Below are 16,168 nucleotides of genomic sequence, written 5' to 3'. Positions count from 1 at the left end.
AGCCACTTTCCAGGTGGCTTTGAACAGATTGTCTATTCTCTCTGTCATATTGAACCTGGTTCTTTTTGCAATGTAAGGAAAATAATACTGGTCCAACCACACAGAACTGATGCAAAAGTCCTGAGATAGTAGATATAGCTTTTTTAAAAAAAATTGAAATGCTGAATAACTTCTGTTTGTCTGTTTTTGTTTGTTTAGTTTATATCCTACCTTTTCCCCAAAACACGATCTAAGGTGGTGTATAAAATTTTAAAAGAATAATTCAGTTAAAAATATTGTTAATATAAAAGTTGAAATGTAACTAAATTTATACTTAAAACACATTAAAAGCCATTTAAAAAGCACTAAAATGAGTTTAAAATCAGCATTAAGAGAGGCTTAAAAACATAATAGGCCCTTGGTATCTGCTGAGGTCTGGTTCCAGGGCCTCCTATGGATGCCAAAATGGGTGCATGCTCAGGCCTCATTATGTAGAAATGATCTACTAAATTGGCATCTCTTATATAAAACGGCAAAATCAATGCTTACTTTGGGGATTTCTTTTGGGGGGGAGGTGAATATTTTTAAACCGTTGTTGCTTGAATCGATAGATGCAGAATCAGTGGGTATGGAGGACCGATTGTAAAATAAATACACTACAACCCACCCACCCCATTAAAAGCTTTATGTGCTGCATGCAGTAAAAACTCAACTGATTCCTTCAATAAAAAGGTCTTTATATATTGGTGGAAGGATAGCAGGGACCAAAAGGACCTCCTAGGTAAAGGGGTTCCACAACTTGGGAGCAGCCACCAAGAAGGCTTTCTTGTGTCTTTACCAAATGTGTCTGTGATGGTGATGGGACCAAGAGAAAGCATTTCTGTTACGTTCTTCGAGTGCAGGCAGGCCCATATAGATGCCATAGTATTATTATGATGGAATCCAATGGGTGAGGATTTCAGTTCATTTTTTTTCTTTTTCAGAATAAGTGACTCCTAGGCAATACACTTATATACTTGCTAGGTGAAATACCTTTTGGTCTATACTTCTCTTTAATACTCCAGTATAATTAAAGAGTTTTATCTAGAATGGGCCCTTCAGATACTGCTGGATTGTAACTCCCATCAGCCCTGGCCAACATAGACAGTGGTGATAGATGGTGGGAGCGGCTAACCAGCAACACTGGGTGTCCAAACAGTTCCTAACTCTGAACTGTATCACAGGATCCTACATAGTCACTCAACTCACAGAATATCCTGTTACACAAAGGATGAGGTAAGGCTCATAATGTATTCTGTGACATGCTATAGCTCCAGATGATGATTTGCGTAAAGTCTCAGTGACAGACAAGATTTAATACATAGTCTCCAACCCAGCATGAGCTGGTACATTACATCATTCTGGGTTTCAATAACTCACTCTTGATTGTGGCAGAAATATCTGCAGTGATTGGTATGTTTTGAAAGGGTGCCAAAGCCTGCAGGACACAACTGTTGCCAAGTGAATATATTACCTAATCTTATTCCATTGCACATTAACTGTTGCTGAAATGGGTGCCTTTTTAGTCTAAACAGTGGCTTCCTTAGCCAGATCAAGCTTCATCTACTCTACCTCTCACAGAACCATATGAGCCTGCCCATATTTTTTTTAAAAATGTGGAGGAACATCATTTCCCACTCCTAGAAAATGTGGCAAGAATAACAATATTACAAAAAAAAAAAAAAAAAAAAAAAACAAAGAAAGCCACACTCCACAACAAAAACTGAAGTGGCTTTTGACTCTTTCTAGCAACAGGTAAAATACGTTTTTACTTAGGCAGGCCTGTAGCATTTAACTGATGTGGCACAAAGTGTTTAAATGTGGTGTCCAGTGTTTTATTCTGTTGTTGTTGTTGTTGTTGCTCCTGTTATTTACATGTGTTTTAAAATGTTTTAATGTTGTGCTTTTGTTAAAATTGTTTAATTTTTAAACTTTTTGTATAAGATTTTAGCTGTATTTTGTTTTAATTTGTTATAGGTTGCCTTGGGTCCCATCCTGGGAAAAAGACAGGAGATAAATTAAGTCTGGCATCTTGTTCAGTATTTACAAGATCATAAGCTGGACGTACTCTTTCATGACTTTTGGATTCAGTATTTACAAGATCATAAGCTGGACGTACTCTTTCATGACTTTTGGGATTCATGTTTATGGCTGTTAATGACTGATTGTGACCCAAAGCTTCCCTATTAAGCCAGGCAGTGTTCCTGTCTGTCTGTCTGTCTGTCTGTCTGTCTGTCTGTCTATCTATCTATCATCTATCTATCTATTTCCAGGATTTATATCCCACCTTTCTCCCACAGTGGGATTCAAGGCAGGTTACAATATATTAATTTCTTAAAAGCTTCCAATGGAAGGGTTTCTTTTGTACTTCATACTGTTTTAACTGCTCTAAGATATGCTGTAAGCCACTATGAAACCCATTTGAGAGGAAAGTGGATATAAATGAATACATTCCAAGGCACTGCAGACTGAGACATTCGGAAATGATGGCTGCAACACTTTCCCAATTGCCCCTTCTTCAGTGCCTCAGAAACTCTTGGTTTGGAGCACTAGCTGGCTTAACAAATAGGTTTTTGAAGGGTGGCATTTTCATAAATAACAATGAAACTCTGTTGTCCTAGTCACATCTGACAATGCAGGGTCTTGGCCTAAACAAATACATTTCAACTTTCAATGGCACGGGCTCATCTTGGGTATGCCATGGCTTGTGAGACCCAGAGGTGGAAAAATTGGTTCCTAGACCCACCACAGTTGCTTCTCCCTTGTCCCTGGTCATTACAAAAAGTAAGATGCTATGAAGGATGGGTCCATACATTCTACCCCTATTCCTAACATTCTCCCAATCATTCTCCCATTGCAAAGTGCCCAACTTCTAGGTGTCTACTTACATTCACCTGTGCTACATCTACCATGTGGCTTTTATTTTCAATTACATGTCAAGGTTGAATTCCTACCAAGAAATCTCAAGATCTAAGGACCAGAACAGACAGGCAAAAAGAAGCAGCTTCTGGCCACTTTAGAGGCATGGCATTCAAATAACACATGCCTCCAATGCAGCCCAAAGCAAAAAGGACCCAGGATAATCCAGCTCCTGGCAGTGCAGGTTGGGTCCTGCAGCCATGGACTGCTTTCCAAGCGGGCTTTGTGGGTGGCACTGTCCCAACCCACTTGTAGCCAGAGCGAACTCAGGCCACTCTTTTCTGCCCATCTGCTCTGGCCCTGCATTTAAAAAACTGATTAATCAATGTCTGATGATTTAAAAGGGAAGGTTTCAAATCTATATTACAGCCAGGCTTCAGCAAAGATATCCAATTGCTGAACTACTTAGATCAGTGGAACTACAGAGTATTCTCCCCTTTTCCCTGAAGCCCGCTCCCATGGACCCTCAGAACCCACTTAGGGGAATAAAAGCCCTCTGGATCCAGTATGTGTGTGGTGCAGAGAGCTATAGGAGGTTCTTACGGCACTTATTAGGAAGCTACTAATGTGATCCTGGATTTAGGCCTATAACTGTAGTAGACCTTCCTTTCTGGCACTTAAGGAAAGCCAAGACAAATAGTATAGGATCTCATTTCAAGTGAAAAACACAATATTGCCTTCTTTTTCAGTTTAACTTGGGTATACTCATTTGCTTTTGTTAGAAATGAGTGCTGTTCTTGTAATTCATAAAAGAATGCAGTGCTCTGATTTGAGCAAATACTGGAAAGTATTCTTTTTCTCCAAGCATGACTTCCTTCTTAAGCTGTAACCACAAAGTGCAGTGTTCTTAACTTTTTGTCAGCTTCTCTGTCTGTCAAAACTAAAAGAATACTTGGTATATACATCAGCATTTTAAAGAGTACAGTCTTTCCTGGACTGCCAGAATAGAGTAGGATGATTTCTGCAACCCTAAATGTACATTCCTTGCCTCAGCTATTTTTACTGTGTCTGCTAGAAAGGTTTTCATCTAGCCTTCTCCCTGATATACAATATTGCAATGACTATTTAAGTGAAGTACATTCAATCTTACATTATGGGATGGGGTATGAATATTTAACACAGTAAATAAACAAACAGGTCTCCTGAAAAAGTGTGAGTTATATGCACGCATAATTTTTGAAGATAACACTGTGCAACTAAGCTGCAGAGAAGCCAATACCCTGTGAACCTTTTGAGATCAATAAGCCAGTCCCCCATTCCTTGCCATGTGAATACTTAAATATACAGTGGGTCCTTGTTATCCGCTGGGGTTTGGTTCCAAGATCCCTTGTGGATAACAAAACCCGTGCATGCTCAAGTCCCATTAAATATAATGGCACATCAAAATGGTGTCCCTTATATAAAATGGCAAAATTAAGGTTTGCTATCAGGAATTTATACTTTTAAAAAGTATTTTCAAACCGTTGATGCTTGAATCCATGGATAAAAAATCTGTAGATAAGTAGAGCTGACTGTAAAATGAATCTTTATTGCTAGACTCTAGCACCCTAGAATGCAATTCATTATATGAAACTGAGTATGTAGTATACTTTGGAATTGTTGTTTTTTTGGCTATTTTGTTCCTTATTTGTCTTTGAATTGTTGAAGCTAAATGACCCTTCTTAGGAAGGGTCACACAGGGCAAAACAAAAGAAAGCTATAGTCAGCAATGATAAATTGGTTTGAGAAGGTAGCTGCTACTGGGAACTCACCCATTTAAAACCTTTCAGCAGCTGACAAGCTAAAACAGTCATTTAGTTTGAGGTTTGGGCATCTGAACACTTTTGAATTGAAAAATGAAACAAGTTAATGCACCAGAAAGTGAACTTTCCTTTCCCCTATTCATCATTCTTTATTTTTTCCTTATTTGGGAAGTTTACCATTATATTAGCTATGGCCAATTAGATTGTTCAAGTAAAATGTAGTACTCTGTTAATTGGCTGGACATTGAATTTCATGGGCACACTAGCCTTGACTGTGGTTACACAATTCTCTGCATTTACTCTCATCTTACAAATACAGGAAACATGTGCAATATTTACCTAATAGGCCTTGTAAAAGCATATACTTGCCTAAGACTCAATCCAATAGGCTGCTCTCCAAACAAATGAATCTGCTGCATTGAACATCCAGGCCTGTTGCACTACTCTTGCAGTATAAGCAAACTGCTGTATTTTTTCAGATGCATATGCATCTGAGGAAGTAGACTGAAGTCTACAAAAGCTACAAGATCCCTCTACATACTGATTCTACAGACTAACATGGCTATATTGTTGAAATGTATTGCAGTTAGCTTTCTGAATGACATTTTTTTCTTTGAGTCTGTCATGTACTGTATGTGTTCGTACTTGCGGAACTGTTGCTCAGAATACAAATAGATGAAGGTACACTTACGGGAAATTGAAGTAATTATATGTTTGATTATATGTGATCAATTAACAGTCGTAGAGCTCATTAAAAGTTTTATGGTCCCAATCCAGCATTGATATGCTTTGTTTTGGCTGATTAAGTAGCTTCACTAAGGAATGTACATGCTTTGTAACATCATAAACATATTCATCATGTTCATTGAGGACCACAGAGACATTGTGATGCACCTCCTCTCAATATACATATCTACATCAGATCTGCATGCTTGCTGGATCAGTTCAGCAGTGTGTGTGTGTTGCTTTATTTATTTTCCTTTTCAGGACACATCTAGTCTTTATGAATGATTTTCCTAAGTGTGAGCCTTCAAAGAGATTAACTTTGTAGCAAAGCAAACATTAGATCATGGAACATTCTTTCCCAGTATCTAAATGAAATCAGAATTGGATGAATTAGAGTTAAATCTGCCTGGTAAACTGTGCGCAACAGCTCATGCACATGTATTGGTGATGATTTGTTCACCTTACTCCAAGTACTAAGAAAAAATCATTCAGATTTCTATGAATTGTTACTTAGAAATATAGGTTGGGAAAAATATTCTTTTAGAAAGTAATGTTTTCAGGCTGTCCCCAGAGAATTGAACTCTGAAACGTGATGGATGTAATTGCTGAGGATTGTCAGTGTCTTTTTTGCAGTGTCCTGGAGGAGCCTTCACACCCAACATACGGACAACTAAGGAGTTTCCAGATGATGTGGTGACTTTTATCAGGAATCATCCCTTGATGTTTAATCCCATCTACCCAATCCACAAGAGACCTCTGATCATTCGGACAGGCACTGACTACAAATACACAAAGATAGCTGTCGACCGTGTCAGCGCTGCAGATGGAAGATACCACGTCTTGTTTCTTGGAACAGGTAAGAAAATAACACATCTAGCTTTATTTATTTAGGAATGGGAAGACTATTTGAAAATATTTTAAGAATGCTTTACAAAAAGAGTTTCTCAAGTGTCAGGAAACTCTGACAACCAGCATCCTGGACTTCACAAGGATGTTTTCAAGGCTTATTCTGTGCAAAATTCATGCATGGTTTTTTGGTGCCAACCCCCCCCCCCCCCGTGTTTTCTGTGCTTTAATTAATATTTGCTGCTTTCTCCACAAAACATGTGTGAATCTTGCACAGAACAGGGCCCCAACTACAACATTTCATCTGCTGGAAAATGCTGTTTCCTGCTCAGAAATGACTGTCTTCTGCAGAAAAATACCACATGCACATTTTATGCAGAATAAGCCCTGAACTGCAAAAAGTCTTCAAAAGCTGTGCAATGGGAAGAAAGTTGCTAAATTACTCTTTCTTAATTTTGACAGTAAAATTAGCAAAGAATCACATCCCTAAATAATATATATCCTCTTTACCTGCCATGAGTGAAACTCCAGATTGAGTAATCTTGCCATCTCATAAGTATCCCCAGGGCAAGGATGCAAGCACAAAAGGCTTCCACTGAGACAATAGTCACAGGTGCCTTGGAAGTTTTTTTAAAGAGATTTTAAGGAATTACAACATGTTCCTGGAGGTAATGTAGTCCTAAACCCTATTCAGTGTAGGATTCTCAATGTAGGATACAACTGCAGTGTCCCTGAAACAAACAAACAAAACCCAACAAGCTAGAGTTGTTTTGTTATTTTGTATTCTGAATTACATTTTAATAAGCATTTAAAGCTTTTGCTTCTCATTAATTTTTTCAAATTGCTGTTGACTTCAATTTATGCCAAACTTATGAATAAGAAAACCTCTAAATCATCCTGTTATCAACAGCTCTGCTAAGGTGTTGCAAATTCAGGGCCTTGGTTTTCTTTATTGAGTCTATCCACCTGTATTGCACTCTTCCTCTTTTCCCACAGCCTTCTAACTTTTGGCATTTGTGCCTCCACTTTGTCTGTCAACTAATGGCAACCCCATGAATTTCATAGGGTTTCTTAGCAAGGAATATGCAGAGTTGTCTGCAAATTCCTTCCTTTGAAATACAGTGGGCCCTTAGTATCCTCTGGGGCTTGGTTCCAGGATGCTCAGTGTTACAGGGAAAATGGAAATAACAGAAAGAAATGAAAGAAAAATTATATTTTTTACACCCAGTTCTTCATGGGCCCCATCAGACCTTGCATGGACTCTTCAATATCTATGGACCTTAGCTTAAGAACCCTTACTGTAAGTGCATCAAGTAGGATCCTTTCTTTTCCTTTAACTTTGCCTACTTAAAATAGTCTGATTGTACACAAGAACTAGTGAACATGTGTTATTTGTAATGGAACCTATGGGTGTGATTAATTGCAAACACTATATTTTATCCTTTGTGTTTTGAATGGGACTGGAAATCATTTTCTAAAGATCTCAGTCACCAAAGAAAGTAGGAACGGGCAAGACTGTCTAATTAAAAGATTTGTGTCAACTTCCTTCTGGTGAGAGTAAAAGTGAGAGGCAGAGTGAGAGAATGAGTGGAGGTATCATACAGTACTGGCAGACTTGATAATTGCTGCTGTGGGCTCCATTGGTCCTTTGACAATGGCAAATGAGACTTGGCAGAGTGGTGACATTTAGGCTCAGCAATATGGATGAGCTCTGAAGCTGGGCTGACATGTTGCCAGTCATGTCTGTCACCACGAGTCATTCTTCAAAGTAGAATGTTCCCATGCCAAGTTCAGAAATACCTCCTCCTGTTTAGCTTCAGGGCTGATCTATTCATGCAGATAAATCTTTTACATGGTTTTGCTTGATAGGCAGCATGGTGTAATGATTTAAGCATTGGACTATGATTCTGGAGACAAGGGTTCAGGTCTCTGCTCAACCATGGAAACCCACTGAGTGACTGTGGACAAGTCACACCCTCTAAGCCTCAGAGGAAGGCAAAGGTCCCCCCTGGACAAATCTTGCTGAGAAAACCCTGTGATAGGATCGCCTTAAGGTTGCACCTGTAGGGTTGCAAAAAGTGTTGCAACAACAATAGTTAGATTTCCTAGGTCTGCAGTATTTTGGGCTGCGAGTGATGGACTACATCTTTTAATGTTCCCACTCCAACACACACACACACACACACACACACACACACACACACACGACCATCCACCTCTCAGAAGACAAACATCTTAGCAAAGGAGCCTAGGCCAGCCATTTCCCTGGTATTCTATTCTATGCACATAATGTGTGTGTGTGTGTGTGTGTGTGTGTGTGTGTGTGTGTGTGTGTGTGTTAACCTGAGGGGTAGGCAGCTTTCAGTGACATGCATATATATTCTAATAATAGTTCAAGAAATCTGTTTTTATCTGAATGTGTAGTAACAGGACATTCTATCATCTTTGTACATAACCAGTATGTGAATTCAGCTTGCCCTCTGTCACCCTAGGTGATCATGCCAATCTCATAGCAGCTATTCCTTGCCAAGTGCTAATAAGAAGGTACAGAATTGCTTTTCTCAGTTACAGAGCTAGTGAAATAAATCCCATAAGCAGACAATTGTTCATGTGACAGATGGCATGGTTTTCTGAATGATAATGATCTCATAGTTAATGTGTGCCATTCATCCCCAAAATACCTTAAAGCGCTCCACAGAGCTGATGGGCTGATGCACAAATTTAGTGCTCCAGGGAGCCTTTTTAACTACTACAAAATGGAGCTGCCTCTCAGATGAAAAGCATTCATCCATTAAAAAGCTGAAAGGAGTGCTGGAAAAGAGTAGGGTAGGGTGCATTTCCTAATCCAATACAAAACAAGAGGAGTGATTGACTTTGGAGTAGTGTGGTGGTTGTTTCCATAAAGAGCAGTATGACACTTCAGTAACCTCATGTCTTCTCTTTACCATCTGGGCATGTCTCACTTTTACTTCTCAGTCATACAGTGTTTTACAGTTCTTAAGAATCAGAGTGCACACTATTTACCTCATTCTAACATCCATTCTGTAATGCAGTGAATTAAATGCTGGGCTAGGACCTAGTTAGCCTGTGTTTAAATTCTTGATTAGCTATTAATTTACTGTTGAACTTCAGTAAATATATGCAATATCATAGGCTGAAACCAGATCTTAGAGGACAGAGGATACATGGCTGCTGGTTTAAACAGTGACCTTGAACATCAGTCTCTTTTCTGGTTGTGACTAGTTATAACAAATATAAAATGTGACATCACAGTTACTTGAATTTTTTTGTACCCATGAGGATGAATTGAGAAAGAGAAATCCACACTGAAGAAATAGTATGTGGCACTGTTTGCTTTGCATAGCATTCAGAAGGGAGAGAGAAATATTAGGGATTGAGCGGCTGTTTCTAGTGACTGCAAAGCATTCCAACATTCATGTTGTTTCCCCACCCTTCTGTATAAAGGAAAATTTAGTGGTCTGTCCCACCAGATCATTGCATAGGTTGGATGTATGAAGTATTTTGTACACCAGTAGTGGCAATTGGTAGAGAAGCTACCACTTTATACAGAGGGATGGAAAAAGGACTTGCTGTTGACACAATTTGCTGAAACTAGATGTTACAGAACAAGCAAACACAATGACACTTTCTGCCTCAGATGAATGTCTTGCATGAAGATATAATATTGAAACAGAGCTACAGTGCTCTCTCTTCAAGCACAGTAACCTGCTAAGTGGATTAGTCAGTGTTCTCCATTCCTCATTGCAGACTTTGGCTGGAATGTGGTGACACACTCATATTAATTTAGAGGAATTTCCCTAATTTATATGGTTGGCTAGTGTTGCACTACGAGTCTGGAAACACTGGGAGACCCTTGTCCAGCGTCACCCATTGGGTTTCATGGCCAAGAGGGGACACTTGGCCATGGAACCCAATGGGCAACATTGGGCAAGCCACATGCTCTCAGCCTCATTGGAAGGCAATGGGAAACCTCCTCTGAACAAATCTTCCAAAGAAAACCCCATGATTTGACTTGAAGACATACAACGTACATTACATGCCACATAAGTTTGCCCTTGTTAAGCCATTTCGCTTATCTTAATCAGAGCTGTCTTGCTTCCAAAAATTATTTGGAAACAAATCAGAGTTTGGATAAGGCTGGTAATTTTATCACAGGAATGCCTGCACCTTTAAATTGGCACCGATTTTCAGCTGAACTAAAATTATCGTATGAATCTGTAGCTTTCTGAGAGAAAAGAAACATCTGACCAATTCTGAAAGGGGCGCAAAAAGAATTTGACAAGATGAGAATATTTATGAGAGAAGTACCTCACAATGCAGAAGATGATGTAGTCAGGTTTTTGCCATCCCAGCAAGCTCATTCTGTTATCGTTTCATAGAAATGTTTCCAGCCAAATGTAGAGAACAAGCTTATTTTTAGACTTAGCTTTTATTTCTCTGTTTGTTTTCTTGATCTTGAGGTCAGAATGAGATATGTACTGTATATTGCATCCTTTTTTGAACCAGAACTGCAATTATCTCTTACTTGAAAGAATACGGACCACCTCAAAAGAAAAGATCTCTCCATGAAACTGTCATCCAGTATTTACTACATTTGTGGTAGTGGTTTTTCTGATGTGGACAATGTGACCTCTCAGTTTTTGTCTTTTGCTTATTTGAGGGTTGTTTTTATTGGAGGGGGGGGGTTTAAAGTCTGTTTAGAATGCTGGTTTTTTTGGACATTGACTGTACAGACTGGAATGTTATCTTTTTTGGCTGTCTCAGTGTAAAATGCATGGAAAGATACAAACATTTATCTTGTATCAGAAAATTGAACATATTGACTAGTGGCCAAATATTCATAGGTGTATTTCTTCAACCTCAACATATGCTGATCCTATGCATGAGAGACCAGCAAGTCACCCTTTCATCAACAGCCCTGTTCAGGGTTTGCAGACTTAGGGCTGTGGCTTCCTTGATCGAGTCTTTCCATTTGGAATGCAGTCTTTCTCTTTTCCTACTGCCTTCCACCTTACCAACAATTATTGTCTTTTCTAATGAGCCATGTGTTCTCATGATATGGCCAAGTATAACAGTCTCAATTTTAAATTGTCTTGCCTTCTAGGGAGAGTTCAAGCTTGATTTCCTCTAGGACCCATTTATTTGTCTTTTTAGTAGTAGAAATGGAGAATACTACAGCATGGACTATCCTGACTTTAGTATACAATGATATTCCTTTACACTTCCAAATTATGTCTAGTATCCTCATAGCTGCCATTTCTAATCACACTCTTCTGATTGCTGTTTCCATTCTGATTAATGACTGAGCCAAGGTATGGAAAATCTTGAACTATTTCAGTGTCTGTAAACCTGCCTTTGCACTTTCTTCCTTGACATTCGTCAGTAATCATTCCAAGTTTTTGCTGTTTTGTACAAGTACTATGGTGCTATGTGTATGTCTAAAATTGTTGGTTTTCTTTCCTCCAGTTTTCACATCTCCTTCCTCCAAATCTAATCCAGATTTATGTATGAAATGTTCAATGTACAAGTTAGAAAACAGTGAGGAGATAAGTGCCACATGCTTTCAGATATTTGTTCAGTATTTTTATATACAATTGTGAATTTATTTATAAGAACAAAAAGTAGTATAATTTGTAACAAGCAATTAATAAACACAAATAAAGTTCATACAATATTTTAAAACATCATTGTCAGCCTTAATTCTACATGACTGAAGGAGTGAAAACTGTTTAAACCATGTTCAGCCCTGCTAAATTCCATAAAGTATCTTGCTAAATAGAAAGAACATCTAATGTCCCACATTTAAATCTAATTTAATTTAATTTCTATACATTGATTATTATACTATTTCTCTTCGTCTTTGCACACAAGTCACTGAACAATTGCATTCAGAATTCTGACTATTTCTTTCCGCTCTTTCTTTTGCTTCCCATCTGCCCTTAACTGCTTGAAGAGTTCTATCTGTGATCAATTCAGGTTTCTCTTTCTTTTTAGCTGCAGACAGTGTCTTTTTGCATTTGCATTCCTTCCTGATAATGTTGACTTTTAATCACTCTCCCCAATTATTTGCAATTTTTCTACATTCCATTTCTTCATTACTTGTTTTACTATGTCTAGCTTCCCTTGATATAAAGTCCATGTTTCTATAATATGTTTTGTGCAGCTTTGGATTTTCCTTTTTGTACTATTTTTGTAGTTTGAGTGTGTCAAAAGCTGAACGTCCTTTCAACTGGAGTTGGGTTGTGTCGTATAGTACCACTCATAGTTGTCCTCTGCTGTAGCTCAGTAGCTCTTTGAGTGTTTTTCTTTCCGGGAGTTTCATCTTCTGCCACTAGACAATTCTTCTAGTAATTGACCACATGGGTCAATATTTAGATTTTTTAATACGGTATATTCCTTCCTTGACTCTTTTTGTCTTCCATACCATCCATCATTTCCTCCATTTATCAGTCTTTTGGCAGTTTACCCTTCAGTTTCCCATTTCTTTTGCTGCTTTCCAAATTCTCACAAGAAATATAGGATATTTAATAATACCAGTGTAATATAAAGGGTTTATGCGGTGCTTGTAAGTTTTTGGAACGCTTAATATTTACATTATTTGAATTACTTCCATGGGAGACTAGCCTGGCCCCCTCACTGCTGGCCTTTCACAGGCAGGCAAAGGCATTTTTGTTTAAACAGTCCTTTTGAAATCTGACAGGCTTGGTTTTATTGGGAGATGAGAGGGTTGGTCTTGGATTGTTAATTTTAATTTTGTATGTTTTAAATTTCATATTTGTAATTTTTATATTTTTACTATTTTAATTGTACACTTTTAATTGTTGTATTTTACGTATGTTAGCTGCCTTGGGTCCCACTTTGGGAGAAAGGAGGGATAATAATAATAATAATAATAATAATAATAATAATAATAATAATAGGTCAGTGTTATGATTACCATATTACAGTGTAGTGCTGTGGGCTGAAAAATAATAGCTTGCCTGCAGCTGCTTACTAGGTTTGTAGCAGAGGTAACTCACAAAACAATTTCTAATTTGTAGCTCAACCACTATTGTATAGTTGTTGCTGATCAACAATTTTTGGAGGTGTTGATTGGACAAATTTGCTTACTTTTACTAAGAAGGCGAGTCACTATTTAGGTTGAAGCCTAACCTGTAGTGCTTGGTTTGACATAGAGGAAATGAGGCTCTTTGTATAAAACCCCATAAGAGATAACATTAAGTACAAGAGAGTTGTAGAACGGCTGAGTGATTATGAATTAAACATCTATAAAGGTTTAGAATTATTATCCTTGCTTTAGTCATGCTCTCTGCATCCATCGTGTATGAACCACTGTCCCAATATTGGGAGAAAGGCAGAATAGTAACAAAATATAATTTCTAGTTCTTCTGACCAGAGGCAGCAGTTTAAAATCTGTAACATAAAAAGTGTGATGCATGTCACTATAGCTAGAAGGCTTTCTAAATTTCCTTGTAACCCATTAGAGGCCACTGTAATCCTATAAAATTTATTTCAAATTTTACAGGATCACATGTTACAGTTTGTGTTACAGTAGTCTGTGTTGGAATAAGACTCTGGGAAACCAGCATTTAAACTCCCCTTGAGTATGTTAGTCCACTGGGTGACTTTGGGCAAGTCATTCTTTTAACCTCAGAAGAAGGCAATGGCAGGCCCCCTCTGAACAAATCTTGCCAAGAAAACCCCATGATAGGTTTGCCTTAGAGTCACCATAAATCAGAAATTATTTGAAATTATTTCTCTGAAGATACCAGCCACAGATGCTGGTGAAACATCAGGAATAAACTCTTCTAGAACATGGCCACATAGCCCAAAAAACTCACAAAAAACTATGGATGCCAGCCATGAAAGCCTTCAACTTCACATGTTGCATTTGCCTTAGCTTGTTTTACTTCTGTTTCCAACATTACTGTCTTTCTGGTAAGATGGTTTTTAAAAGAGATAATAGTAAAACCTCCCAAAATATTGTGCGCATGTGTGTGTGCGCACATGTGCACGCGCACACTGTCAGTTTAATGTTGAGTAAATCCCAACATTAGCAAATAGCAATCTTTTGAGCTTGCTATGATCCTTTCCCCTTTACTGAAATCTTTTAGCCACCCTCATCTATTTTGCAATCCAAATCTGAGAAAATATCCTTGCTTCGGAGAACACTTTAAATTTGAGTCACAATTTAATGAGAACACAAACATAGCTCAGAAGTCCTGTGGATTATGAAGGACAAACTATCATTTGAAAGCACCATTCTCTATGAAGCTTTTACATTTGTGAAGCCGGAGCAGCCACACTCATACAGATTGGCAATCTTAGTGTGACAGATGGGGAAATCTTCTCTGAACCTGCTATTTGAATTCCAAGGAAGGTTTCTTTCATATCTAGTTTATCCCTCAGAGTTTGGATACATGTACCTCACACCACATTAACTGTTCCTACAGAAACCGTTGAGGATTGTTGCCAAAAATTATCTTCAGTAATGTATTTCCCTGCAAATAACTAGAATAATTTACTTGACATAAATTGCGTAATATTTTCTGTAGTTTGGATCTCTGTGGAAATTGATGGCTAATGTACGTGCAGAAAAGAGTCCATAACTCTTTAAGGTTGTCCAGAGTGTCTTTGGTTTCTAATGATATACTGTATACACTGAACTTGGTACAGTTTTTAAAATTCTGCATGGGAAGTTAAAAGTATGCATTTACTTAAGGTATTCTCAACTTGTACCCTAATGTTAGCTACAATTCTGATCTTTATAAAGCCTAATATGTAATGGGAAGGAGGATGGGGGGAGTTCAAAATATTGCTGTACTCCTTGTATTTGCCTGCATAAGAAGAAATTGTATCCAGATGAGTATGCCTGATTCTTATTTTATTTTGAAAAGAGGCATACTATATTGAAATAAATCACAGTTTTGGCTGGTTGATGAAAAAGGAGAATTACCAGTGGCACTATCAGGGGAAGTCTTGGGGACGGCATAAAAGAGGCATCAACAAAAACAAAAAAGTAATTTCTTTTTTTAAAAAAAAATATACTGAAGGCCTAAAAAGAAGGATCTTGAGGTACATGTAGCCTCATTTCTAACATACCTGTGTATGTCCCTTCAAATCACCTGTCAGCATATGGCAACTATATGAATAAACAGAGTTTTCTTAAGCAAGGAATACCCAGAAGTGGTTTTACCAGTTCCTTCCTCTGAAATGTACTCTACAGTACTTGATAATATTATTACTAACATCCAAGTACTAAACAGAGCTGGTCCTGCTTAGCTTCCAAGATAATATGGGATTTGGTGCCTTCAGGGTATAGAAGCCCAGAAATATTGCAGGGGGGATGAGGAGCAAATTTCTTTTTTGGGGATGTCTTCTCTTTAGTGTTCCTAATGGAACCTTGTAAATGAACCCAAAAAGTACAATCTCACAAAATGTTTTTACTAGTTAGCATGAAGGTGTTTGATATCCTACAAGAAGCAACCAGGTGTGCTAATATACTGTTCTGTTTTGTACTGATGACATTATTCCCATTGTTCCAGTCAGTTTGGATTTTGTCAAAATCAGTGCATTTGATTTCTTGCTCTGTTTTTGCTTCCCCACTGTGACTCCCTTTCCCTCATGTTACAGACCAGGGAACTGTACAGAAAGTTGTGGTCCTGCCCAATAACTCTTCTACAAGTGGAGAACTCATCTTAGAAGAACTTGAGATGTTTAAGGTTGGTCTCTCTCAGACTTACTGTTTCCCTCCTCTGTCAAAACACTTTTATCTAAAATAAGTTGGGAGGCTTGAACTGTCTTTGATAAAAGATCAAATGAGGAGCACTGCAACTCCCCCCCCCCCCCCCCGTTATGAAGTTGGACTTATCCAAGTGAAAAGGAGGGCTCAATTT

The 16,168-nt window shown here is 38.1% G+C and overlaps 1 protein-coding gene across 3 annotated transcripts in view; it reads left to right on the top strand.

Annotated features, from left to right (window-relative positions):
• SEMA3C (semaphorin 3C) overlaps positions 1–16,168 on the top strand; it is a 171,148-nt gene that overhangs the window by 133,680 nt on the left and 21,300 nt on the right. For all 3 annotated transcript variants that reach the window (XM_089524625.1, XM_089524624.1, XM_089524626.1), the window contains 2 exons: positions 6,039–6,261; positions 15,906–15,994. In XM_089524625.1, coding sequence (XP_089380751.1) covers positions 6,039–6,261; positions 15,906–15,994 — 312 coding nt within the window. The remainder of the gene's footprint in view (positions 1–6,038; positions 6,262–15,905; positions 15,995–16,168) is intronic.

The sequence above is a fragment of the Sceloporus occidentalis genome, unplaced genomic scaffold, assembly GCF_023333645.1.
Source record: "Sceloporus occidentalis isolate IW3139 unplaced genomic scaffold, rSceOcc1.0.p SCAF_5, whole genome shotgun sequence".
Classification (NCBI taxonomy): domain Eukaryota; kingdom Metazoa; phylum Chordata; class Lepidosauria; order Squamata; family Phrynosomatidae; genus Sceloporus; species Sceloporus occidentalis.
Note: the sequence above shows the minus strand (reverse complement) of the source record. Positions and strands in the feature narration are given on the sequence as shown.